Below are 27,547 nucleotides of genomic sequence, written 5' to 3' on the forward strand. Positions count from 1 at the left end.
ATTTTCAAGGGCCATGCCACATTTTTAATAGTTTGGTATGTGGACCACATGCTTTCCCAGCCATAAATGCACCAGCTACCTCCCTTCCTATTCACAATTGCCTAACATCCCTGTTATAAAAGCAGCAATTGCTCACATGGAAAAGTAATAGGAGGAAAATTTTGAATGTGACTTCAGCTTTTATTTCAATGCAGTTTAGTAGCTTGAAATAAGGCTCCCCGTGAGCAGCAAGTTTTGCATGGATCAGTTTGGGAAACCCTGCTCTGTAATGGCTAGCTTCAGAGGAGAGGCAGAATAGTAGATTGAGCGTAGCATACTAGGTGCCAGGGACAATTCTAATCCCAGATCTGACCACTAACTCTTTGTAGCCTTAGGCAAATTACTTAATCGTTGCGTGCCTCGGTTTTCTTTCTGTAAAATGGGGTTGATACTTGCTTATTTCAAAAGGGTGTGGTAAAGATTAACTGAGATTCTGCAAATGTAAACCGCTAAATATTAGAAAGCTTTTTCTCTTTAAAATTTCTTTAGGATTCTGGTGCTGAAGAAGAAAAAGTTGGGACAAATGCAGTTAAAAAGACATCTCCCTCCAAAGCACGCAAGAAAAAGCTGAGTAAGAAAGGAAGGAAAATGGCAGGGCGGAAGCGAGGGCGTCCCAAGAAAATGAACACTGCAAATACAGAGCGCAAGACCAAGAAGAACCAAACTGCACTAGAGCTTCTGCATGCTCAAACTGTGTCACAGACACCCTCATCCTCTCCTCAGGGTAAGCTGAGGAACTCAGCGGTTGTCAGCGGAAGAGCCTTTTTCCATATGAGTCTCAATTAGTGTCCAGGAAAGTTTTTACTCTTAAGAGTGAATGCTCAGAGCTCTTTATTTGGAGACCACAGACTTCTAAATCTTTCTCTGTTTCGCATACCTCCTCTCCCTGTTTCCTATTGCATTGTGTGATTGTATCACCTGCTTTCCAGCTGGGATGATTGACACTCAGACAGCTGGCTGCTAATGTTAATTCAGACTTCTCCAGAAGGGGGGGCAGCAGAACAGTGGGGTTGGCAGAGTTTGCCTTCACTGATGTGTTGGGCACAAATCCTGAGTGTATTTCAAAAGCTGATCGGTTGCATGAGAGGGACTTAGCCAAGTTACTGGGTCCTGTGCTGTAAAAAACATATTCCCTGATGGCCAAGGGCATCTTCCTCATTTGCTATGTTCCATTATTTAAAATGTGGTCTGCATTACTTTCTCCTCTAGATGCATACAAGTCACCTCATAGTCCATATTACCAACTACCTCCTAAAGTGCAACGGCATTCATCTAACCAACTGTTGGTGACTCCTACCCCACCTGCACTACAGAAGCTGCTAGGTAAGAGCTCCCCTCCTGATGCGTAGAGAATGAAAGGAGTAAATAATGGGTTGATCACCGTTTGCTGTCTGGGTGGTGGTTGTGATGTATCACATGGTTGTGATGTAAAGATTCAAGGCAAACTGAAACACTAAAGCTTTAATTTGGGGGGAAGGAAGGTATATTTTAATACAAAACAATGAAGCGCAAAATATTGGCAGCTGGAACTGGATTGGTAATGGGATATGGAGCATTTCACCTGAGGTCCCCTAAAATCAGTACTCTGACAGCTGTTTGGCCTTTGTGAAACTGGTGTGTGTGTGTGTGTGGGGGGGGTGTCTTATTTTGTATCCTACATAACAAATGGCCTAATATCCCCTTTGTTGGCAATTCCAGCAGAGGACTGAATGTGCCATGGCGAGACCATTTTGCTCTTAGGGATAGTCCCTTCAGAATAATGATGAGGTCCATTGGGGCATGGGCAAAGGTGGTGCAGGCTGTATGTATCTTGTGGATAAATCCGCTTTAGTCTCCATTGCTTTTTTAAATGGGGTATTTCACTAGCACTAAAACACAAGTCAATAAAATGTCATTTTAAAAATTTAGACCATGTTGGCAACTATGTTGCTTGTTACAAGAACCTTTACACTGAAGATGCTAAACCTCTGATAACTAAGGAGAGGTTTCCACAGTGAGTCTTTGTCTTGCATACATAACACTGCAGAAGGGAAGGGAGCACCTGCCAGCTCTCTTCCAGCCTCCACCATTGCCATGTTGCTAAAGTTGAAGCTTTGGTCTACATTTACTGCATTTGGCTGGGTTTCAGCTCTCATGTGGCATGAGAGAAAAGGAGCCTGGGTTCAGCAGGAAGCCGTACTACTTTCCCAGACAGACACTGCTCGTCCAGAAACGACTCTGCATTAGTTTAAAATAAGACGGTGCTTTAACTTAATGAATAAGGAATATGGAGGGGCAGAACTGTGTTTTCCCAGAACCAGAAAGCAAAGTAGAAAAACAAAATCAGATGCTCTCAGGGTTTTGGAGGACAGTGAGGCTATAATGGTCAGGGAGTCTGTTCCAGAGGTAAAAGATGGTGTGAGGAAAAGATGTGGCGTTCTTTCTAGGAGGAGACCCGGAGAGCAGTAAAATGAGTTAAAATGGTAAAGTATAGGAAGCAACAAGGGGTGAGTTCTGTGTAAGAGACAGTGCCTTGAAGGTTAGGAAGAAATTGGAAGTCAGTGAAGAGATCAAGGAATGTACTGTCGTGGTGGGAGGGAATTGGTGACAGAGATGACTTTAGCCGTGGCTTGATGGATAGACTTGAGGGGTGCATTGTGATTAGGGAGATTACAATTAATCAAGGGAAGACATGCCCAGAGCATGGACCAAGGTTTTGGCAGTGAGGATGGAGAGGAAGAGGGAGAATTTTGGGGTATTGTAAAGAACAAGTAGAGTTTATCAGCTATTTAGCTATTTAGCTGTGAGGGAGAAGGAGTAGAATGACCCCAGGCTGGGAGACTGCAAGGATGTTGGAGCACTCTGAGTGCATTTCTATCATGATTATAATGGGTTGCCTGTTTTATTGCTCCTGCTTGCATTAAAGTCCATTAAGAAACTCCTTTTTCAACACACACATCATTAGGGTCCATCAGCTTCCTGTCTGCTTCCTGAAAATGTGCTCTTAGAAATGTTATAACGAGGGAGCTAATCTATGTGGTTAATAGATGACGCACAGACCAGCTAAGACTCTAAGTAATATGCTACTGGAGAAAGTTCCAGGTTAGTTTTCTTAAAACATTATTTTTCCTGCAAAGGAAAGCACATTACTGGAATAACCATTCCTAGAGCAAAAGATGGTGCAAAAATATTGTATTTAAAATAATTGAGCTCAGCCTGCATTGTAACTAGGAGCTTTCAGCATTCACCAAAGTGAGCTCTAGAGCGTCAGTGTACATGTTAACCCGTGCAAAAGGCAGCAGGGAGAAACTGTGGTCCAAAATATGAGTCTTAAATTGTTTTTCTCCCCTTCCGCCAAATAAAGTTGTCATCCACGCATTTGTGTTACAGACTCTTTTAAGATCCAATACATGCAGTTCATGGCGTACATGAAAACTCCTCAGTACAAAGCAAACCTGCAACAGTTACTGGAGCAGGAAAAGGTGAGTGTCTTTTTTTAAAATTGGTCTCCTGACAATTTCTAGCTATATGTGTACAGCCTCTGCATCCTCTTCCATGGATATCTGAGAAAATGCCACAGAGACCCAGAATTCCGGATCTGTATTTACCTAATTCCACTGTAGCCCGTGATAGAGTTAAAGGGCCCTGCTTAAGAGAGATGATGCCTTTTTGGTTAAGGCACAGGACTGTGAGTCCTGTTTTCTATTCTCAGCCGTGCCACTAATTTACTGTGTGACCTTGATGAAGTTTCTTTGCCTTTCTGTCCCTGTTTCCCCTGTAAAATGGGGTTAATGTTCACTTTTTCACAGGATTGTCCAGTTTTAATTCATTGTTAAATTCCTTTTAATTAAACTCTGTTAAATATGGTTGAGCTATTTGCCTGAATATGGGATCACCTGTACAAGTGAAAATGAGGGTTCTCCCAACACTAAACAATAGCAGACAGCACTTAGAAACATGAACTTTCAAGAGAAAGCAGTGTCACACTTTAAAGCGCCACTGTTTCAACGTCCGCTCTTTCCTTGATGAGCTTCAGGAGAGGAGGTGACCAAAAGTTACATGAGATGGTCTTTTCCAAACTGGTTACAATCTCTGTCAGGTAATTGTGGCTCAGTAAGTGCTATTCTGAGATCGCAGATGGGTCATATGGGACAATAAAATTGTGCTAGAGAATATAAAATAGCCCTTATTCTGGTTTTGTGGAATAAAGTGTCCATTGAAAGCTAATCCCACAGAGTCAAAATGCCTACTACAGTAGTATGTGCAGAAACCAGGAATTGGAATGAACCCTAGACTATAACCCTCAAACCAATTTAACATCAAGAAGTTGGTTTGTTCACCTTATAATAAATGGAAGAACTAAAACAAAAAGTAAAGGAATAGCCAACAGTCACACAGCAGGTTGGATAACATAGCCATAAGTCCCTGAATAGGTGTTAGGGCATGTTATAAAAACCTAGAGAGATGTTTGTAAGGTGCTTGAGAGCCTAATGGAAAGCGTGATGGTTGTAAAAAGTTGTTATGCATGAGCTTCCAGTTACAGCTGAGCAAATAAGTATTTGGTGCAGTAGCTGAACCAAAAAAAAACACCCTTTGTTTGTTTTGAACCAAAACTGATTTTTTTTTTCCTGTTTTTTTTCCCCCTCAACAAAATGAAAAATGGAAACTTTTGCTTGGGTTGATTCAAACCAAATGTTGAATCCAATTGACATTTCTGAAACTTTTCAGGTTTTTTTGGCTAAAACTGTTTGCTGAATTTGCAAATAGTTTCCGTGCCTGAAAAAAATGCATTTTTGGGTAAAATTAGTAAACACTTGCTGAGGAAAAAAATGTCTTCCAGCTCTCCTTGCAGTATTCTGCTGCAGTGGAGCTCTCTGTCCAGCAGGGGGAGGACAAGTTCACTAACCAAATATCTTTTCTTTCCTGGTTTTGCCCGTTAGGGAATTAATTAATGCCCTTGTAAACAGGGACTACGAGGACGGAGCCAGAATAATGGTTCCTCTACACAACTCTGCCTACACAGTAAAATTCTAACCCTCAACACCTTGGGTCTTCCATTTCTAGGCCTCTGGCAGTCTCAGAGAAGAATGCTGCTGGATTATTCCTAGGATGTGGTGGTGGGTTTTATGAGATGCACAATCCAGGGTAATAGCATAAAGTTTCACCGACGTTATAGAATTTGCACTGTTCTCCATATGGGAAGGCTGGTGTTATCCCTTTGCTGAGAATGGCCAAATGCCGCTTGCTGCATTCACTGTGCAAGAAGTGCTTTGAGCCATTGTCAGTGATGTTTGACAGTCCCCTACCGCTTCGGCTTATGGTCCCCTAAGAAACAGAGGACAAAAAAATCCTTCTGTTCATATGCTTGGTGTCAGGAAAATGGGCAGCATAAAGTTAATTCTGTCCGCTTGCACAGCCTATTGTGCTGTATACTGGAGTTGTGATTTCAGACTGTATGGAGGAGGGCAAGTTGGTGATGGTATCTGACACCTTTTGCTCCCTTGGGGAAACCGAAATGTGAAACTCTATTTGTAAGACAAAATCTCTTCATGGAGTGTAGCACTGGGCACTGAGAGAATCACTAGTTAAGAATTGTGAAACCTGAATTCAGAACTGCTCTGGCTAAATAACTTGTTCTGTGGTATGTACTGGTTAGAATACTGCCTCTGACTTTGTCTCTTCTTATGAAAACCTTTTTAAAAATGTAACTGTTTTTAATAAAGCTTCGGAAGTGCTAGTATACTAATGTACCCTTAGATGGAGCTAGCGGCTACTGTACTGGCTGTAACACTTAATGAAATGCTGGGTGTTCATAGCACAGATGATTTCACAGCCTCACCTAAGCAATGGGTTTAGTGCCATGGTGATTGTGCATTCTCCCTTCCCAAAATCCTTGGAGTAGGTGACAAAGGAGGGTTTTGATTGTGATCGAATGTAATACTCCTGTATTTTTTCCCCATGTGTAGAACACTGCTCCTTAACCAGATGGATAGCTCATGAGTGCAAGACCCCTTCTTTTTCCTTTCTTCAATCCTTGGTAGTGAATACTTTGCTTCTGCAGAAATCTCCTCTAGAGCTGGGAGATAAATGGGGAAGAATCAGAAATTTGTGGCTTCTTTTCCCTTCCACACTCTTGTATTTCATAGAAATTTGAACCTCTTTGCCCAGTTGTATTCCTGTCCTTTACAGGTATAGGGAGTGTGGGAGTAAGGAGTCCTAGTGGTGGTCTGGTGAATGTTCTATGCATGAATTGACCTAGAAATCAAAGGGAGAGCAGGTAGTGTAAGGAATTCTATATTAAACATTGAGAGGGGCTCCTCTAGGAGGTGACTTAACATATTTCTGATTTTTCCCTGACATACTTTCGTTTACTGAAATTCTTGGAAGAAGAATGTTCTGTTAGAACACAGATCCCCCAAGTTCTATTCCCAGCTCAGCCACAGACTTAGTGTGTGTCCTTGATGAGTCACTTAATCTCTTTGTGCTTCAGTTTCTCATGTATAAAATGTGGTTGGCACTTGAGTTGCTGAGAGATTATCCTGATGAATACTACAAAAAAGCCTATAAATAAATATCTGTGTACTCTGTGGGTGAAACCATATTTTAAAACAATGTTAAACTCTAGCAAATATAGAACTGCAGAAGTTAGAGATGGGACAGGTCTATGAAGAAGTCTAGTTCCTCTTCTCTTCTAGTGCAGGAGCATTCTTAACTGTCCAGTACAGTTTTTAATATTTCAGGTGATGGGACTTCCTCTGTTTAGCTTGGAAGACCATGCCATGGGCGAATAGATCTCACTCTTACGATAGGGTTTCTAATTCCTCTTGTCTGTGTAAGCATCTATATCACTGAAATGCCAATTGTTGAGATGGACCTTCCCACACACATTCCAGTGGGAGGCTGACATAAACTTGCTGCTTTTCTCTCTCTCTCTCTCTCTCTTTTTTTTTTTAACAACTTTTCCAGGAAAAGAATGCTCAATTGCTGGGGACAGCACAACAGTTATTCACCCACTGCCAGGCACAGAAAGAGGAAATAAAACGTCTCTTTCAACAGAAACTCGATGAGGTATGGTTTGCAGAGAAATATCCTTGTTGGAAATTAATAATCCGACATTCTTGAGGTGTTACTCTGGCTTTGACATCTTGGCTCTTACCTACACAATGGAATGTATTTCCTTCTCTGTCCGGTCCATCGCTATTGCTTAAGTCGTAGCTTAGCAGTCCCACCACCATACCTTGATCCCAGAAGGGGTGTTAGTGACAGTCCTCAGGGCTGATTTTCCATTAAGTAGCAAAGGAGCGCACAGAAAGCACATTCATTTCCCCTAGTTGAGTAGACCTGCCACGTCTGCCTAATCTTTCTCCAAAAAGTGCACACCTGCCCCCCTGGGTGCTCCACAGGCTTTGGTGTTGGTGTTATGTCACGACACCATTTTATTTGTGGATTTATGACCCCTGTGCACCACCCACTTCCGCTTATGAAGGGGGAGAACAGAACACACTTGGAAATTGAACAAAGGGATCAAATACAAATCTCTGGTCACCCCAGAGGCAGTGATTTCATTCACCTGCAGCATAAAGATTGACAGGGCGCTCTACCGTTCTGATAAATAACAGTGGTGGGATTAATCAGTAACTGCACATCTGGAGAACTCGTTTGCACTCACCCAAACCAGGCTACATCCCCCTGATGCACAACATAGTCCTTGCTGCGCTGCTCAGCACAGGCCTCAGAGCTTCATTGAATCGGTCCTGTGATTGAGCCGCTGGACTGCAAGAGATCAGTTCCTAGTTCAGTCAGACTGTGAGAGGCCTCGGGCAAATCTTGTGATCTCTGGGCCAATATTTCTTCCACCTGCTGTCAGTCTTGTCTGTTTAGCCTGTGAACTCTTTGGGCTAGTCTAGTACTGTCAGGCCTTGACCTCATTTGGGGAGTCTTTGCTACTCTGGTACTACCAATAACATTGGGTGGCACAGTAATAATATAACAGCCAGCAGTATTTACCCAGCACTTTTCATCTGTAGTGCTCAGTGTCTCGCAAAAGAGCTCAGCATTGTTGCCATTTTACAGATGGGAAAGCTGAGGCACAGTAGCTTCTTGTTTCCCTATAGTGGCTCTAAAAAGCATGGGGGAGGGTACACTGGGACAAACTGGCCGGTACCACACCACCTTAACAAATGCAGATAGGTCAAATGAAAGTTCAAAGGCCTGCAAAGAAGCATGCTGCTTCACTGCATAAACAGGGGATCATATGGTTCTACTAGGGGTCAACTCCTGGTTTGTGTTCCCAGCTTTGCCAGTGACTTGCTTGTGACTACACAAGGTATCTTGCGCCTCTGCCTCACTTCCCCATCTGTAAAGTGGGAATGACGATGGTGATACACTGCCTCTCAGAAGCATTGGGAAGTTTTAATAATGATTGTCAAAGTGGTGTGAGTCCCCTAACCACAGGCAATATAGAAATGTGAAATATTATTACTATGTGTGTGCAGACTGTCTGAAATTGGAATACTGAGTCCCATTTGAATCCGATCCTTTCTCCCCCTCATCCTGTAGTTGGGAGTTAAAGCTCTGACATATAATGACCTGATTCAGGCTCAGAAGGAGATCTCTGCTCACAACCAGCAGCTGAAGGAACAGACAAAGCAGCTGGAGAAAGATAACAGTGAACTCAGGAACCAGAGCTTGCAGCTGGTACGTACCGTGCTTCCATCTGACTAGCAATGTGTGAGCCAAGTGATGGCCATTTATATATAGAAGGCAGGTCATGAACTGCTATTTTCCCTTTTATATCTTAATGAGAACAAAAACTGAACGGAAACCATAGTTCCTCTAGAGCCTAGAAGAATGTTGTCTATGCAAAGAATGCTACGCTGGTGATGGGAAGAGCTCGTGTGTCCAGTTCTTGTGCTCACTGTCTGGTTCCTATGCTATCTGTTGCTTTTCTCTAGTCCTAGACCTTTTGGCTTCTGAGAACAGTTGCTTTCTTTTCTTTCTCTTACTTCTTAATCAAGATGCATTTCAAAAGAATGAATCTTGATCCAAAGGGTGGGATGGGTGGTCCATTCTCAGACATCTTAATTTAAATCCAGAAGTTTTCTGACGTGACAGCTGATTTGGGTGGCCCCAACCTCGTCCACAGTACACAGCTGTGCAGACAGGCTCTGCACATATGGGATAGCAGTTTCAAGTTGAGATGATAGAACACCGTGGCCAAGAAGTTTGCCCAGGGCTCGCTTGGCTGTAGCCATATATCATTTATCTATCCATCACTTTCAGCAGTTCACACAGTTAATATTAGGGTGGGAGAAACTGTACGCAGAAGCATTTAGGGATGTTGAGTAATGTTAGCCTTATAAGCCCCAACTCCAGCTGCTTAAATAGGGATTGGAAACCAATTTTTCTGTAAAGCTGCAATGTTTGCCTTGAATTGAGAGCTAGTTTTCAGTATGATCGAAGTTTCCCTTCAAATTTCAGTGGAAAGGAGGATGGAATTCTGCCCTGCTCTATTGATAGTTCGGAATTGTGAAACATGCCACTGACCAAGCCTTTAATGCACTTGCAGCTTAAAGCACGATGCGAAGAACTGAAGTTGGATTGGTCAACGCTGTCATTGGAGAGCTTACTGAAGGAAAAGCAGGCACTGAAGAATCAGATTTCTGAGAAACAAAAGCACTGTTTGGAATTGCAGGTAGAACCAGGAGCAAATTTAGTGCCACCAGCCCGAAGTAGTATTCAGCCAGTATTCCCGCTAGGACACATGTTGGTTTTTTGCATTACATGACATTGGAACATAAACCTGCTGCCATGGTAGTAGTATGACAAAATGATTAGAAGGTGGGTTGATAAAACTAGGAAGAACAAAGCTGCAGATAATCTTTCAGCTATATAAAGGGCAAATAATGGAAGTTTGCTTGGCCTCCAGTATTGCTCTGGGCTTCTGAACCTGAGCTTGGTTTATCAGCTGTTCCCTGTGTCCTTAAAATGCTTTGTCTAGTGAAAAGGAAGGTCCTACTGGTTTTGTTCTATTTCGTTCTGTTGCTCCTATATTGTATCTCCTGTGTGCGTGTCTCATGTCAGACATCACTTCCCATAGAAACATCTTGCCAAGAGGACCTTTCTTTTCGCAATGGGGTTGGTTCTCTTGGCTTCTCATAAGAAGTGGTAACCCAGTCCAAATGTGTTATCGGGCACATGGTTGAACACTCTTAGGATGGGGTGTCATTTTCCCCTTCCCCCACCATCCAATAGTGTTAAATCAGGCTGTATTTTTATTTAAATCTGACTTTTTACAGACTCTCTATTGGAAATTGTCTGACATGCTCTAGAAGATGTTCCCTAGTAGTCTGTTTGAACCTTCTTTTTTCTACCTGTACCTTTGTTTCACCAATCCAGAGCGGTGTATTGAAATTTGTTTTTTAAATCATAGATGGTTTGCTTTGAGTTATCACCAAAAAAGGGGACACTTTTTCTGAGAAGCATCTGGAAGGGAAAGCTCCAAAATGTGGTATACTTTTTAGGTACAGTCTTTAATCTTTGTCCTCCTCTTCATTTAAAGATCAGCATTGTGGAGCTTGAGAAAAGTCAAAGGCAGCAGGAGCTCATGCAGCTGAAATCGTATATGCCTCCTGATGAGTCTCTGTCGGTACAACTACGCAATAAAAACCGTTTAAGCCGTGAGCCCGAGGCTGATCACGGCAGATTCCAACTTGAGCTTGAGTGCTCTAAATTTCCTATGCCCCACATCAACGGCATGAGCCCTGAACTGTCCATGAATGGCCATGCTACTCCCTATGAAATCCATAATGCTCTTAGCAGGCCCTCTTCCAAGCAGAACACCCCTCAATACATGACCTCTCACCTGGACCAAGAAATAATTCCTTGCACCCCAAACCACAGCAGCAGACAGAAGGTGGACAAGACAGCAAGCTTGTCCTTACCTGATTACACCAGGTTTTCCCCAGCTAAGATAGCCCTAAGGAGACACTTGAATCAGGACCATGCAGTCAATGGAAAAGCAACAACTAATGAGATACACCAGAGGTGAGAGTGGTCAGTTCCTGTGTTGGGAAATGCGGTGTGGTAATGCTTGGCGTGTTGCTGGTAATATACGTAGACAGTAGAAGAAAACAGAATCTCAGCCTAGATTTTAGCGTGGTAAAGCTTTGTGGCATAGTCATTTAACTGTAAGCTAGTATATCCAGCAATGCCAGGTTATCAGGTAAGCAAGGCAATAATGCCTTGAGTTTGTAATAGGAATTCATTTTGGACAAAGGGCATTAGAAGGAAAAAACTGACTGTGTACATCTTTGTTCCAGAGCTGACCATGTAAAAGAGAATGGCCTTACATATCCAAGCCCTGGCATTTCAAATGGCATAAAGCTGAGTCCTCAGGAAACTCGGCCCTCTTCCCCAGCGGCCTTACCGATTGCAGGCGAGAAGGTAAGGAATGCGTTGGCTTCTCTGCACAGAGCTGTCAACAGAAATGCTTCTGACGGAGCAAAGAAATAAAAGCTCTAGGCTAGAAGGTGTGGACTCCATCCTTTCTGGTAGCCATAGAAAAAGCCAACTCAGCATTGGGCGTAACATGATATGGAAGATGTCCAAGACGTCAAAAGAAGGAACTGGATGGTGGAGAGAGTCTGGTTATGAATTAGGCTGGTAGTGACCAAAAGTTTTATTGCTATCAGATGCCTTTCACTGAACTCTGTAAAATGAGTAAGTGTTTTCCTCTAGTTCACTTAACCAATCCCACCTCACATCATCTAGGTGTTAGCCTCAGCAGAGAGGCTGAGGAGAGAATGTACCATGGAGTGTGAACTATCTCCCATGTAGAGGCACCCATTCTGGAACAGAGTGGAGGCACACTAGCGGGTGGCAGTGATAGGAAGGTTGCGCTGCTGCTGCCTGCTCTGTGTCTGTTCTGTGGAAGAGGGCTTCTGTCTACAGATTTGTCGGACAAGCACCTTTCGCCAGCAGCAAATCAATGTTTACGCTTCTCATTGATGTAAATGTTAAGAAATAAGAGGCTGTGAATCCCCAAGCACGGGCAAGGACGTGGGGAAACAAGCTTTCGAAAACTCTCTCCCTCCCTCTCCCCCTTGAGGCCCACATCAGAGCCTCCATCCTTCCTGTCCAAGGTGATCTGGTTCAGATTCCTTTGGACACAGCCGTTGGTCTATGGTTGCAGTGGGTTGTTGGCTGAATTGACGTGCTGTCTTTGCAATACATCCAAACACCCTTGTATTTGTTCCCATCAGGCAGCACGTTCTATACGACAGCAAAGTGCCTGGGGAAAAATGCACACAGCTTATTTTTATATAAAAATGTCAACATATGCTGAGAAGTAGCAGGGTTTGGTCATTGTTGGGGAAACTCACTAGTGAGTAACAAGCCCCCTTTGAAACAGGCTGCCTTTGTGTTTGCAGGTTTTGCGAGAGAGGACTTCTGCAAGTAATGGAGAAACTATCACCAGCCTACCTATCAGTATTCCTCTCAGCACGGTGCAGCCCAATAAACTCCCTGTTAGTATCCCTCTGGCCAGCGTAGTCCTACCTAGCCGTGTTGAGAAGGTGGTGAGTAAGGGATTGTCAACACTTTCCATCCCTAACTAAAAACCAAACTGGGGAATAATCGTATACCGTGCACCAGAATCCTGGCCAGGACGTTGAGCTAGAATACCCTTGATGCTTTTGGAGTGACTGCTGATGCTGTGTCTCTACTTGGATCTTGGACAGTTATTTTCCTAGAGTATGTTAGACCAGCATGTGTCCTGGACAGGGAGAGAGATGAAGTCCCTGCCCCCAAACAACTTGCGTACTGAATCTATGGCATGCTGGAGAGGCAGGCGTAGCCTGATGGGTAGGACATGGGCCTATGAGTGAGGAATCCCAAGTGCTAATTTCAGCTCAGCCATTGACTTTCTATGTGACACCGGGCAAATGAACGTCTGTCTTGGTTTGCTCATTGGTATAATGGGGCTACCTCGTGTGGGTGCTGAGGTTGAGTTTGCGCAGTGCTTTGAAATTGTCACACGCCAAGCATGAGCTGTTGCAGTATCTTTTCAGCTTTCACAACTGGAAATGTTTTGGGACTCTTTTTTTTTTTTTTTTTCCCCCCCTTGTGATCTCAGCAGACCTATGCTGGTGTGTGTTCCCAGGAGAAAGCATGAAAAAGACCTTGGGGGTGGGAGGATCAGTGCTTGACAGACCAGGGATGTAAGGCATTCAATTCCCTCCAGTGTTTCTGCCAAAGGGGATTCCAGTAGATTACTAAGGAGCATTCACTGGCTTTCTGTGTGGGAAGCATGGATTTGGAATCCACCTGAATGGTAGTGGAGGGAAGAGGAGGGTTAATGGCTCCCTTCTCAGCCCATTGAACCATCTCAAACTGGCTGGATGCTTCCCAGTTTGTGACCACCAGTGTGGTCTTTGAGTCCCCTCCAGCAGTTTACCAGTGCAGCAACATACAATTGGACATAAACTCCCCCCTCCCCCCCCGGTAGCCCACTTTCTGGCACGGGAGAGGGAAAGATCTCTCCAGCCTGAGATCATGTATCCCATGGCCTCTGCCAGCCTCCCCCTTGTAATTCCTTCATGTCCTTTAACTGTTCCCAGTTGATGGGTTGATTGCTCTTATTAGCTCAACAGCCTCCTGCCTAAGTAAGCACCCATCCCCCCCAATTAAAGCCACTCGGGGTGGGGGTGAAGGGAGCTAGTACCTTAGTGGCCAGAGTGCTGGGTCTGCTCCTAGCACTCTGTCACAGGGAGTTCTTTCTTTGATGAACTAAATAAGGGATTATTACACAGATGCCACAGCCAGCTGCAGTTGGAGGGTATCGTAGTCTGACTCCCCATGTCCCTTCTCCTAGCAAAAGGCCTTGCAGTTGTGTTGGAGAGCCCCGTTGTCTTGGTTCCAGGCAGACACATCTCTTAAAATGGAGGAAGGTGGCATCGGTATAGAATTACACTGCTGCCCTTGGGAGTTAGGGCTGCCTTTGGGAAATACCCCTTGCTGGTTTGGCAAAGGGAGAGCTTGATTCTGAAGTCTGTGAGCACCTGCAATGTGTGCATATGTGTGTGTACATGTACTGGGCCACTCAGCTGGTGTAGTGTGGGATAGTTCCATGTAACTCAGCGGGCCTGTGCTGACTTGCATCAGGTGGGAATCTGGCGCTCTCTTTAGTGTTCCTGATGGCTTATTCATTATGGAGGCATTTTGAGAACAGAAATACTCAGGATGACACCATGCCTTCAGTCTGTGTGCACTTCTCACTGATTTCAGGGGAGCTGTGTGTGTGAACTGAGGGTAAGATACAGCCCTTTGTTTCTTTTCCCATCTACACTAAAACTATGGATTGAGGGACCTCCTTACGACACAGCTGTACTGAGTCAAAGGCACTTGGATGTGTTTGTACAGCCACCACCACATTGGGATCCTGGTCCATGACACGGGCTTGTAGATGCTAACTCAATATAAATAATATTAAAAGTTGTAGTGTAGATGGGATCTAACCGTGTCCCATAACTGGGGTAACCCTTGAATAGTCCAAACCTCTAACCCAGTGGTGGAATGCCCTTAGGTCGTGTCTAACCAATCACTATTAACAATGATGTAGCTGCACTAGGTTTGTCCCCTAATCCAAACAGGGATCTGTGGCTTGGTTATAGCTGCAGGCATTGATGGGACCAAAGGGTAAACCATTCTACACATTTTTGAGTTCACCCCTTGTTCCTCAAAGGAGAGGAATCGCTTCAGTCCCTTTCCTCTCTTTGGCTTGTGAGCACAGGTCACGGGCTTGTCTAACACCTGAGTTTCTCAGGTACCTGGGAACCCTGTCAAAACAAGCACTTTCTTGTGCTTTTGGAAAATATGGCATTGTATGTGAAACCAGCAATTCTAGAAACAAACTACAGCACAGTAGCAGGAAGGCTACCGAGGCTCTGGAATTACTGGAGGACTCTTAATTTGTGCACCAATACATTCCTAGATACATGAGGTCAGAGACCGTCATTTTTATTCCAGGTGCCAGATTTTTTTTTGGTGGGCAGTGTTCCTTGTGCATGGACAATGACGTTTCAGGAGATGATCAGATGAAGCCCCTGGGATCCTACAGTGCAGTCCAGGGCCTGGCTCTCACTGCTAATACCAAAGGGGTGGTCTGCAGAGAGGTCATGTCTCAGCATGCAGCGATGCATTATGGTGGAAAGATTGTTACATGTTTGGACATGACATCTCTGCAGGCTACATGAAACTAGATGCAGCAAGATGCCGATGCAGCTCTTGGTTTGATGATGTTTGGGCAGCCTGGAGTTAAACTGTAATTTTCTGAAAATATACAAAGTCTAGAAGGTTTAGGGAATCCAGAGGGATTTAAAGTCACAAACCTACAAATGCCCATGAATTCTGTTAAATGAACAGCACTTGAACAAACTTCCTGGACTGAAGTGCCTTTGTTTTTTCACCTCCTCCAGAGAAGCACACCTAGTCCAGTTCATCAGAATCGAGACTCGTCGTCAACACTTGAAAAACAGTATGGTGCTAGTTCTCATAATGGCATAAGCAATGCTGCTGGAAATAAGCCACTGGCTTTGGCTACCTCAGGTAATGAACTCTCCGCTACGGAACCTCCATGTCTCTTAGCAATAACTCTTTATTATATGTGTTTGAGCTTTTGGGCGCTTGGGATTGAGAGCCCCTGGTGCTGCAGAGAGCTGGATGTATGGTGCAGTTTCATATCAAGGTTGAATGTTCCTGGGTTAAGGAGGAGGACCTGGATTGGGGGTGTAGTAGGGCTGAAAAACACAATGACGGGAAGGGTAATTCATTGGTGGAAACATATGGGTGTGGCAGTTCAGACAAAAGAATCACAAACCAAGATGGGCAGTGTGTTCCTGTTGGTCAGTCCTGAACACCCAGTGCGAGAAGTCCCCCTTAAGTTCTCTTCCAGCATCTGTATAGATTCAGTTTCCTCACATCCAACTGCATGCCCATTTGTGACCCCTCTTATCCTCCCGATTCTCCTCGCTGCAGTTGCTGTGTGGAATGCTGGCAGACCATTGCCTCTAGCTCTCTCTCATCAGCACAAATAAAGGATGGAACAGATGGTCTCCCCACCCTTGGGGAAATCCTACCTCCAGCTGTACCACTGTGGTGGATCCTGTAGCTCCCCAGTAATCTGAGCACATTCCCAAAGGGAACTCTGGCACAGAGAAATGAGTCAGGCCTTTTTCAGGCGTCTGGAAAGGTAGCTGTTGACTTTGTCTGCCACTCTCAACAATAGGGAGCTTAGCAAACCCACTACACTCCATTCAAGGGGCAGGAGCAGTTTCCCAAAAAGCACTGAGACCCTTTATTCAGACGTCTTAGGACCAGTGAGTGCCACTTCAGCATAGCCTGCAGGAAGTGCTCTTCCACAGCTGTATCCTCATCAGACTTGCACTGTCATTCTTCCGCTGTGCTCCCCACCCTCAGGGCCTTTGTCCTGATTAACATCCTTTCAGCAGACAAGGGCTGAAGGCAGCTCCCTCTGAAGCCAATTATAGTCAATGCTGCAGAGTAACATTGGGTTCCCAGCTCCCCTTAGTCCCAACTATCCAAGGAAAGAAGGCCATATCTAAATTCCAGGCATGATGCATTGCTGCAGATACTTAATGAACTTCATTACTCCCCTTTCCCTCAACTCCCACATAGGTTCCTTCAGTCCCCTGACTTCCTGAAGATCCACCACAGTTTTCTCCCTGCTTCCTTTTGGTTTGAGCTATGGGGAGGGACTAGGTGTGCAGATGACAGTCTCTTTGGAAAGAAACTGGCTGATTCTTGCTGTGTGGTTGACTGGCTAGAGGAAAGGGCTGGGAGCAGAGAGGTTCTTGGGTTCTAATCCAAGGTGAGCATCTTATCCGGAGAAGGCACTCGAGTTGTGACAAAAATTGGGTTAAAAGCAGGACGCTTGCATGATATGTATGAACTTTTGTGAGTCAGTAAAAGGGAGCAGAGTGAACTGACAAATCTAACTTAATTCACCAACACATACAGCTATGTTCTTGGCTTCACTGTGTGATGGGCAGCCTTGTAGAGGTCAATACAGAGTATTATGCAGGTGACTTTGCCAGAATTGCCAGTTAATCGAATACAGATAGGATAGTTGAACACTCAGACACATCCCAGAGATTTAGTCTCACTAGCACTGGAAGGGATACATCATGGCTTCTGTTTAGTGACACTTTCCCTTTCCACAGGTTTTTCATATTCTTCTGGCTCCATGGCAGTTAATGGAACTCTTTCAAACAGCCCAGCCCACCTTAACCATAGTGTTGATCAAGCAGCTGTGGACGACTCTGGGAGTTTGTTTAACTCAGTAGGGTCTCGAAGCTCCACTCCACAATACCCTTCTTTGCTAATGATGCAGTCACGGAACTCTGGGCAGAACTCCCCGGCTCACCAGCACTCAGCAAGCCCCAAGTTAAATGGTGCCTCCCAGAGCATGGTAGGGGTACTGCAGTATGTGGATGCTCAGAAGATGTTTGCCGACGGAACAAAGGGGGAACTTCAGCCTGATGCCGCCTTTTCCGATCCTGAGAATGAGGCCAAGAGAAGAATCATCTTCACAATCTCTCCTGGTACAGGAAGTGTAAAACAGTCTCCGTCTAACAAGCACAGTCCCCTGACAGCAAGCATTCGGATGGACTGTGGCCAAGCATACATGCAGGATGGGAAGAAACGAGGTCGAAGGAAGAGATCCTCCACAGGGAATCTAAACATGAACTCCGGGGTGTCCCCTAAACGCAAATCCTTACCAACTGTGGCTGGACTTTTTACTCAGCCTTCAGGCTCACCACTTAATATAAACTCAATGGTAAGGAAAAGAATGATGGGAGTTGCGGCTAAATGTAGGTATGTTTGGCATGTCAGTACTGTACATTGTTACAGGTTTGGTGTTCTGGACTGTAGCATAAAAAACCCATGTGAACATGCTCCTCTAAGAGCCAACAGGTTGTTGAAAGTTACAATGATCCATTTAGTTGTAGTTACAGAATCTTTTAAGTCATCTTACCTTCCCCTCAAAAAATTATATTAAGTATTAAACAGAATCTTTAACAAAATGATTCTGATTCTCCAAGTGATCGTGAAACACGTTTGCTTATAGTGAAATCTAAACTTTATCCCGTGTAAAATAAATTAACTGACTTGAGTGCTTACGTCCCATTGACTTTAAGCAAATGCTATTCAGTAAGTGTTATCATAAAACACACGGTGGATGTTCCTAATTAGGACCTGTAGGTTGTATTCATCATGTCATCAGAAATTGATATTTGAGGTGAAATGTTCTTGCCCTATTTTCATGCATTTAACTGCCTAGTTTTATCATCTTCAAGGTCAAGTATTCAGCCATGAAAGCTCAGAAAGGCAGCCAAGCATTGTGCAGGGATTTTAGGGTTGTGACATTGAAGCATAGCATGACCCTTGGTGTTAAACACTAAGCTAGTCTTAAAGCTGAAAGCTGAGCGTGAGTGAATATTGTCTTACAAAGTTCTTTACTAAAAGAATATTTTCATCTTTAACATTTTTTTTCTTCCCACCCCAGGTCAATAACATTAATCAGCCTTTAGAAATAACAGCCATTTCCTCCCCTGAAAACTCCCTGAAGAACTCTCCTGTTCCCTACCAGGACAATGACCAGCCTCCAGTGCTGAAAAAAGAGAAGCCCCTGATTCAGACCAACGGTGTTCATTACTCGCCACTGACTTCGGATGAAGAACAGGGATCGGAAGATGAGCACAATAGCACCAGGTGAATATAACTGTGTCGAAGTCAGGTCAGCAACTTTATCTGATCTGAAGATGCAGCTCTCTAGGCTAGAGTCATGGATGCAAGGCCTGGTCTGTTAGTTCTCCAAGTACAAAGATCTATCTCGTGAACCCGTGCTGCTTGTCAGCCAGAGTTTGTTTTCAGCATTATATATATTGTGTACTTTAGTAGCTAACATGTCTTGATAAACAGTGAAGGTGTTGGAAAGCAGAATGAGCATAGGGAACCTACTCCTAGCTGGGTTTTTAATGCTTGCAGTGGGTGGCTTTGTTTGGGAGAATGAGCATAAACTTTGCAGGAGTGCTCACTTCAGCATCCTGACCAAGTCCCACCTTTTGGGTAATTTTTGGCTAAGAAAATTCCCACTTCCATTTCAACTTGAGACAGAGTTCTTCACTTCCTATTCCAAACTGTTGTGTAACATTGCTCTATGTTGTTAAACACTGTCATGTTCTTCCCCATTTGTGGGTGCAGTAATTGCTCCGTGTATGTGAAGCATTTTAAGAGTAAAGATGCTGTAAATCTGGCTGCCTGAGGAAGGAAAAAAGCAATGAAAAGTTCCATGAATAAGTATTCTTGATATGTAGGTAAAATTCCATTACAACCTCTGTTCAGAGTCTGGTAGCTTATTTCTTGGTAATGATAAATTCCACTAGTATGGTGCTTCTCAGCCAGGGGTACACATACCCCTGGGTGTACACACAGGTCTTCCAGAGGGTACATCAACTCATCTAGATATTTGCCTAGTCCTACAACAGGCTACATAAAAAGCACTAGCAAAGTGCGTACAAACTAAAATTTCATACAGACAATGACTTGTTTATACTATATATACTATACACTGAAATGGAAGTACAACATTTATGTTCTAATTGATTTATTTTATAATTATAGGGTAAAAATGAGAGTCAGCAATTTTTCAGTAATAGTGTGCTGTGACAGAATGTTGGGAATCATTAAGAAAGGGATAGATAATAAGACAGAAAATATCATATTGCCTCTCCATAAATCCATGGTACGCCCACATCTTGAATACTGTCTGCAGATGTGGTTGCCCCATCTCAAAGAAGATATATTGGAATTGGAAAAGATTCAGAAAAGGGCAACAAAAATGATTAGGGATATGGAATGGCTGCTGTATGAGGAAAGATTAATAAGACTGGGACTTTTCATCTGGAAAAGAGACGACTAAGGGGGGATATGATAGAGGTCTATAAAATCATGATTGGTGTGGAGAAAGTACATAAGGAAGTGTTATTTACTCCTTCTCATAACACAAGAACTAGGGGTCACCAAATGAAATTAATAGGCAGCAGGTTTAAAACAAACAAAAGGAGGTATTTTTTCATACAGCGCACAGTCAACGTGTGGAGCTCTTTGCCAGAGGATGTTGTGAAGGCCAAGACTATAACAGGGTTCAAAAAAGAACTAAATAAGTTCATGGAGGATAGGTCCATCAATGGCGATTACCCAGGACAGGCAGGGATGGTGTCCCTAACCTCTGTTTGCCAGAAGCTGGGAATGGGTGACAGGGGATGGATCACTTGATGATTACCTGTTCTGTTCATTCCCTCTGGGGCACCTAGTATTGGCCACTGTTGGAAGACAGGATACTGGGCTAGATGGACCTTTGGTCTGACCAAATATGGCCGTTCTTATGACACTTTTATATTTTTATGTCTGATTATGTAAGCAAGTAGTTTTTAAGTGAGGTGTAACTTGGGGGTTCGTGGGACAAATCAGACTCCTGAAATGGTACAGTAGTCTGGAAAGGTTGAGACACAATGAACTAGTAAGTTTGCATTGTACATTTTTAAATGAGTTGGGTAGACACAGAAACCTAAAAATCAAGAGGTAAGTCATAGGGGTAACTCAGTAACAGCAAGACTTCAAGAAGCACTGTGTAAGTAATTTTCTTTTCTTACTAGAATTGAGAGGAAAATTGCAACGATATCATTGGAAAGCAAATCTCCACAGAAGACTATTGAAAATGGTAAGTTTGGGGAATGTTAACCGTCCATTTAAATGCATTGTGCTGCCTGCTGCCCTGTAGTTTTTAGACCGTCAATTGATAAGCAGGCTTCCTGGGAGAGAACTTGTGGCATATAGCAGACATGCCTTTCAAAGCAGTGGTCTATGCTAATACAGATCCTTAAGGGGATTGCCTTCATCACAATACAAACTTTGGGGCCATCTCTTTATAGTTGGTTGCGTCAAAAGCCCTTTTAAATTTATGGGCACAGGTTGTAGTCCTGACTGTTGGCACTGGGGATAAAACTATGGGTGGAATAAAGCATTTTAGAGGGTTTTACTTTTTCCTAGACAAGGATGCCTGACCAATTTTTGGCTAGGCGTGTGTCTGATTTGAAGGCTGATGTAATCTGCTCTTCCAATAGCCTAATCAGTCCTTTGAGATGCATTTAACTAGGGTCATAGAGGGATTAATAGCTGCTGTGAACTTTCTCCCTGTGTGTTCAGAAAGCAGAATCAGCTATTGAAATGAGTCAGTTGTTGGACAGATTTTGCTTACTGAAGATTAAATGAATTATTTATTGATGCATGCAACCCTTCTTCCAAACTAGGTGGCAGTTTAGCTGGGAGGAGACAAGCACAAACCAGTGAGAACATGAATAGCAGTAAATGGAAGTCTACCTTTTCACCAATTTCTGACATCAACCTGACCAAAACTACCGATAGCCCATTGCAGGCTGTTTCATCTCTGAGCCAGAATTCCCTGTTTGCCTTTAGGCCGTCCTCTGAGGATGGCATGGCCATCGATGCCAAAATTGCAGCACACACACGGAAAAACATCACCATGTCCTCCTCTGGGACGGACGGACTCAGCCCCAATACAAACTCCACTAATGGATCCATGTATAACGGTGGACTGAGCACAGACATCGGTTTACACAGCTTTATTGATGGTGCTTCTCTTCCTCATAAGACTTCAGATGTGACGACCCTCAACTCCTCTCTGGGTTTTCAGTCACAGAGGAGCAAAGATGTGGGGATTTTGGAGACAAACCCCTTTTTGAACAAGAGGCAGCTTGAAGGCCTAGGCAGCATGAAAGGAGAAGACTTAAACCGGTCAGGGGTCAAAAGTAAAGAGATCAGTGAATTAACCATTCGTCCAGGGGCTTCTTCTGAAAAAATTTCCTTGCAGCACAATGGCAAGGTCGGCAAAGGACGGGACCGAGATGTGGAGTTTAAAAACGGCCACAACCTTTTCATTTCTGCTGCTGCTGTATCTTCTGGTGGCCTTCTCAATGGCAAAAGCCTTTCCACTGGTGTCTCATCTGCAGGCAACCCAGCACCTTCTGTTCAGACGCACCATCCTTTCTTAAACACATTGACCACTGGATCGCAGTTCCCCCTGGGCCCCATGGCTTTGCAGGCAAACCTCAACTCGGTCACAAACGCCTCAGTATTGCAGTCCTTATTTAATTCAATGCCAGCTGCTGCCAGTCTGGTCCACGTGTCATCAGCTGCAACCAGACTGACTAACTCTCATGCTATGGGGAACTTCTCTTCTGGGGTTACAGGTGGAACAGTTGGAGGTAGGCAGAACTTTGTTTCTCTGGTATAAGGGCAGGGCTAGAGGAAAACGTGGCCATGTTTCTCTCCAGGTACCAAACCCTTTCACTTCTGCAGGAGGTGGAGCAGCTCTGCCTTGGATTGACTCTATCCTGCATCTCTCACGACTGATGGAATAATCAGCTTTCTTTCTGCTAGATGAACATAGAACTAAACATTAAAGGAAATGGGAATGCACCTCGATGTTCTGATTTCATAACATGGGGTCGTGGCAGTTGTCACTATGCTGGAACTAGCTTAGGTCTCCCTGCAGGTCTAAAGGTTTAACGTGCCATGCTGCCCTCTCTGAACAGTTAAGGATATCTGACTTGTCAGCTTCAGTGAAGGTTGAGATTAGGACATAAGATTTCTCCCCCACCCCCCCTCTTCCTTGTTTGTGCTGAATATCCGTATCCTTTTCAGATGAGATGCTGATGGGATTTGTGTAGGATTCTGCTGGTTCTTGAACTGACACTGATAAGAGAATGTTTCTGTGCCAGGAATGGCAAATGCCATGTGCACCTCTAGCATTCTGTGCTGCTGCTCTTGTGAGACACACTAGTGAAAGCAGATAGGAAGGAAGCTTCCTTTAACCCCGTAGTATTGGCAGGTTCAGACAGTTTCTGCCCATAATCATTCATGCACCATGTCGGGAAATCCTAACTCTCACCTCGTAGCGTTTTAGATTTGCTGGACATACACTCTCTGCCCTTGCAGCCTTGTAAGTGGGTAAGCAGGAGGGATCCGCAGTCATTTGAGTCTTCAGATAAAGAACTCTAGTGACTGGGTAATCTCATCAAAAGGTTACCCGTGTGGCGTAGAATCACAAGTTCTGCTTTCTCTTGGGCCTGGCCATTGTTCCCATGGCATACGCAGGCTGGCAGTCGGAAGGTAAGTGACTCTCTTGTACCTCCTGGCCTGCACCCATTATCTCTCATTGCTTGCTGCTATCTCATGCTGCATATTTTGTATGGGGCTGTCACTGCTATAATTTTGCTTTTTTTGGCTTGTTTTGTTTCTCTTGTCACTTGTGACTGTACAAAGCCCATCTGCTGAAGCTGAGTTTTTTTTCTCCTGTTTGCAGGTATTTTTAACCATGCGGTGCCTTCTGCCTCCTCTTCTCATCAGTTTGGAGCCAGTTTCAGCAGCAGTGCTGTTTCTAGCAGCACAATGCTAAGCTTAAACCCTCTGCAGGCTGTGGCCAGCACCTCATCCTTCCAGTCCCCCTCCTCTAGCTTAGTAACGTCCAGTGAGAACAGAGCTGCCCAGCACCTAAACAGAGTGCCAGTGCAGTCTGTTTTTCATACCCCTCCTCCACCCCCTCCTAACGTTTCATTACCTCCTCCTCCTCCATTACTCGCTTCTAACTCGGAGCCTGCGCTTCTGCAGAACTTGCCGTCCATCCCAGCTAACGATGCTTTTTTACCATCCTCTTCTGCTGCTTCTGTCCAATCTGCTAATGCTTCTTTGTCTATTAAGCTAGCTTCTCTTCAGCACAAAACTTCCCGTCCCTCCTTTACAGTCCATCACCCACCTCTGCCCCGTTTGGCGCTGGCACAGACCGCGCCCATGATCCCGCAGTCCAACGCAACCGGCACGTCCGCTATGTGGGTTACACTTGGCATGCAGTCTCCTTATGCTTCGCACCTTTCTGGGGTTAAGCCACGATAAAGAGCTTGCTTAGCTAACAGTTCTTATTTTGTAAGGTAAGGCTAGAGAAAACAGGAGGTTTGTACAAGACACTAAATGACCTTCCTTTCCTTTTCAGCCAACTACCCATAACTGAGCTTGGAAGCGGGGTGGGGACAGGTTCTTTGACATAGAGAGATCCCAATAAAATTTGGAGAGCAGGTAATCTCAAGGCAGAGAGGGGAGACACCAAAGCGCCACGGTTTTGGGAGTCAGGATTTCTCGACACACTGAGTGCTCACGATGGTAACTCATCTGATATCCAGGAACGTTGTGTTCAGGCTGGGGTAGAAGCAATTACCGATTTACATTCTTTGAAGCAACATTTCCTTCAGTATCATGGCTTGAATACTTTAGAAAATGTGCCGCTTTGAGAGCGTGAGAAAAATTAGGAAGAGAAGCTGATTGTTCATATTTTCCAAGCATCTGTCTTGATATACAGCCCTGCAGGGGTTTGCTGCCTATTCTGCGTTTTGCAGGGTTATCTCCCTCACAACAGGGTGTGCTCCCGTTCAAGTTGGCATGTCATTACCTTGCATGCTGCTGCTGCTTTGACATTAGGTGGCAGCGTGGTGATGTTTTTGTGGCATCGTACCAAATTTGCCCTATATGGCTAACAAAGGAGAACTCAAGGTCATAGGCTACTTTTTTTTTTTTTTTTTTCCTCTTGGAAACAACTGAATAAGGATGATCTAGTGGAGGGTTGCAGATAATGTGAGCCTAAGCCGAGTGTTGTGGAAAATGGAGTTACAAAAGCATCCTGCTAACTTGTGTCTGCCTCATAGTGGCAACCTGATCTAATCCTTCTCTGTATAATCAGCCTGTGATTATCATTTGAATGAGATAAGAATAAAGCAGGAAGTCTGCTCCCCGTCCCCGATAGGTAAAGCACTAACAGATTGCGTCAGCCATCGGGCTGTTGCTTGCCTTGGTAGTCTTTGGCTTGCTAGATTGCCTATGCTAGATTAAAAGAACAAGGAGTCCTTGTGGCACCTTAGAGACTAACATTTATTTGGGCATAAGCTTTGGTGGGCTAAAGCCCACTTCATCAGATGCATGCAGTGGAAAATACAGTAGGAAGATAGATATAGATATACACAGAGAACATGGAAAAAATGGGGGTTGCCATACCAACTCTAACGAGACTAATCAATGAAGGTGGGCTATTAGCAGCTGGAGAAAAAAGGCCCTGAGTTTAGCTGTATGAAGTGGAAATCCATTAACTTCATGAAAAAACTCGTACGAAATGGGCCATCCCGATTATCACTACAAAAGTTTTTTTTCTCCTGCTGATAATAGCCCACCTTAATCGATTAGTCTTGTCAAGAGTTTGTATGGCAACCCCCATTTTGTGTGTGTGTGTGTGTGTCTGTCTGTCTGTCTGTCCCCCTACTGTATTTTCCACTGCATGCATCTGATGAAGTGGGCTTTAGCCCACGAAAGCTTATGTCCAAATAAATGTTAGTCTCTAAGGTGCCACAAGGACGCCTCGTTCTTTTTGCTGATACAGACGAACGCGGCTACCGCTCTGAAACCTGTCACTATGCGAGGTTAGTTAGTGGAATACCCTGGGCTAAAATCTAGCCCAAGCTAAGTAAGGAATGAGGCTGTGGAAGAGAGGAGAAACCTCTGGAAGGTGTATGCACGCATGCATGTCAGCAAAGCAAGTGTTAAAGAATCTTTCAGAGCAGCTGCAGAATAATATGCACTACCAGAAAGTCACATATTGTCATTATGCAAACCTTTGCTTCTATAATGCAGTTCAGGATCGCATAGTTAAGCCAATATTAGGCAACACCGGCCCTCCTGCAGGTCCTTGATGCTGTTGCTATCCTGTGGCACAGAAGTACATCCAGTAGAGGGTAACACCCTTTGCCTTTTGTGGCATTTGACTAAATTACAGGACACCTCAGATTCTTGTCAAACACTTTGCACATAGATAGTGTGTTCACCATCAAATTGTTCTCCAAATGTGATCAAATTCTCACAACACCCATGTGACATAGGTAAGTTACCTCCAGATTTGCAGATGGGGGAAGCTGAAGCAGAGAGGTCAAGTAACTTGCCTAGAGCTGCAGCAGCAGTTGGTGTCCGCGTAAGATGTAAACAGTTATGAAATATAAAGTGTAATAGGGTGGTGGCTGGAAAATAGGCTTGAGGAAACGGGGGCTGTGAATGGAAACTTGAATTTGGAGAGGAGGGGTGTGAATAGAATGGGAGGGATTTTTTATGAATATTTTTAAATTAGAAAATGCCAGTTTGTCAAAATTGAAACTTTTTGCCGAAAGGCATTGGTTTAGACAAAGCTGTCATCTGGAAGGTGTCTCAGGTTGCAGGGGAAGAGACCCATTCCCCAGAATAATCAGCTAGACAGGGCACTCACCTAGGATGTGGGAGATCTGGGTTTGGGCAGGGACTTGAACCTGTCTCCCACATCCCAGGTAACTGTCCTATCCACAGGGTCATTGGGTGCGGGGGGCTTTCTCTGTATTTTTGGGAAAGCTTTCAAAAGGTCTTAGTTTCGTCCTGCTGCAGAACAAAACCAAACGGCAGAACCTCAACACTTTTCATTGAAGGGAATTCTTGTATTTGGGCCAGTCTAGGTGTGACTGTGGTTAAGTTTTTTGGGTCCTTTGTTTATTTCTGCGTGATGTGGGTGCAGGCACTGTGAAAATACCTTTTTTTTTTTTTTTTTTTTTTTTTTAAGTAAACCACACCTGAAATTGGGACCCCTTGGTGCACTGTACAAATTCATTAGCTAGTTCCTGCCCCAAAGTGCTTCCAATCTAAATGACAAGACATTTAGGGGAGGGGAAGAGGCAGCACCAGAGAGGAGCAGTGTGTCTCCTTTATAAACACAGACGCTAGATGTAGTGCAGAGGCCTCGGAACCGTGGCACTGGATTTGACACATGGAGGTGCCTAGGCCAGCAGATGGTGACAGTTCAACGCAGACTAATATCTAAGCCCCCGATTCAGCACGGTACTTAAGCATAGTCCTGCTCCAAACTCCATCACTGAAGCCAATGGAAAGGCCCCAATTGACTTCCAACGGGCTTTGGCTTAGACTCCATATGCCTGATTTAAACACATGAATAATCCCATTATCTTCAGTAGGACTACTTGTGTGTGTACCTTGTTGAACTGGAGCCTAAATCTAGGAACAAGGGATCAAATTTCATTATTGCACAGCCCAAGAAGGGTTGGGGTGTGATGGAAGAGACCTGCTGGGTTGTCATCTATCTCTAATTTTGACTGATATCAACACATGGATTGTTCTCCTTTCTGTCCCTGTTGATCCTGGCTAACAGAAGGTCTAAGAACTATATAGTAAATGACATTTCTGGCACACACTTGATTTGATGCATCTAATTTAGATGGGTCTCTTCCTCTCCTCCTGTCCCACAGGTAATTAGGATTTCTACCTCAACCCAATGTGACCTATGCAAGGACAACGT

At 44.2% G+C, this 27,547-nt stretch overlaps 1 protein-coding gene across 1 annotated transcript in view; it reads left to right on the forward strand.

Moving 5' to 3' along the window:
- Positions 1 to 24,072, forward strand: part of DOT1L (DOT1 like histone lysine methyltransferase) — a 90,582-nt gene extending 66,510 nt beyond the window's left edge. Inside the window, exons 14-28 of the mRNA XM_065422010.1 lie at positions 529 to 763; positions 1,249 to 1,362; positions 3,409 to 3,500; positions 6,985 to 7,086; positions 8,578 to 8,715; positions 9,587 to 9,712; positions 10,580 to 11,064; positions 11,340 to 11,463; positions 12,450 to 12,596; positions 15,495 to 15,624; positions 17,259 to 17,875; positions 18,605 to 18,810; positions 20,757 to 20,821; positions 21,411 to 22,385; positions 23,486 to 24,072. Coding sequence (XP_065278082.1) covers positions 529 to 763; positions 1,249 to 1,362; positions 3,409 to 3,500; positions 6,985 to 7,086; positions 8,578 to 8,715; positions 9,587 to 9,712; positions 10,580 to 11,064; positions 11,340 to 11,463; positions 12,450 to 12,596; positions 15,495 to 15,624; positions 17,259 to 17,875; positions 18,605 to 18,810; positions 20,757 to 20,821; positions 21,411 to 22,385; positions 23,486 to 24,072 — 4,143 coding nt within the window. The remainder of the gene's footprint in view (positions 1 to 528; positions 764 to 1,248; positions 1,363 to 3,408; positions 3,501 to 6,984; positions 7,087 to 8,577; positions 8,716 to 9,586; positions 9,713 to 10,579; positions 11,065 to 11,339; positions 11,464 to 12,449; positions 12,597 to 15,494; positions 15,625 to 17,258; positions 17,876 to 18,604; positions 18,811 to 20,756; positions 20,822 to 21,410; positions 22,386 to 23,485) is intronic.
- Positions 24,073 to 27,547: the final 3,475 nt, after the last annotated feature.

The sequence above is a fragment of the Emys orbicularis genome, chromosome 24 (genome assembly GCF_028017835.1).
Source record: "Emys orbicularis isolate rEmyOrb1 chromosome 24, rEmyOrb1.hap1, whole genome shotgun sequence".
NCBI lineage: Eukaryota > Metazoa > Chordata > Testudines > Emydidae > Emys > Emys orbicularis.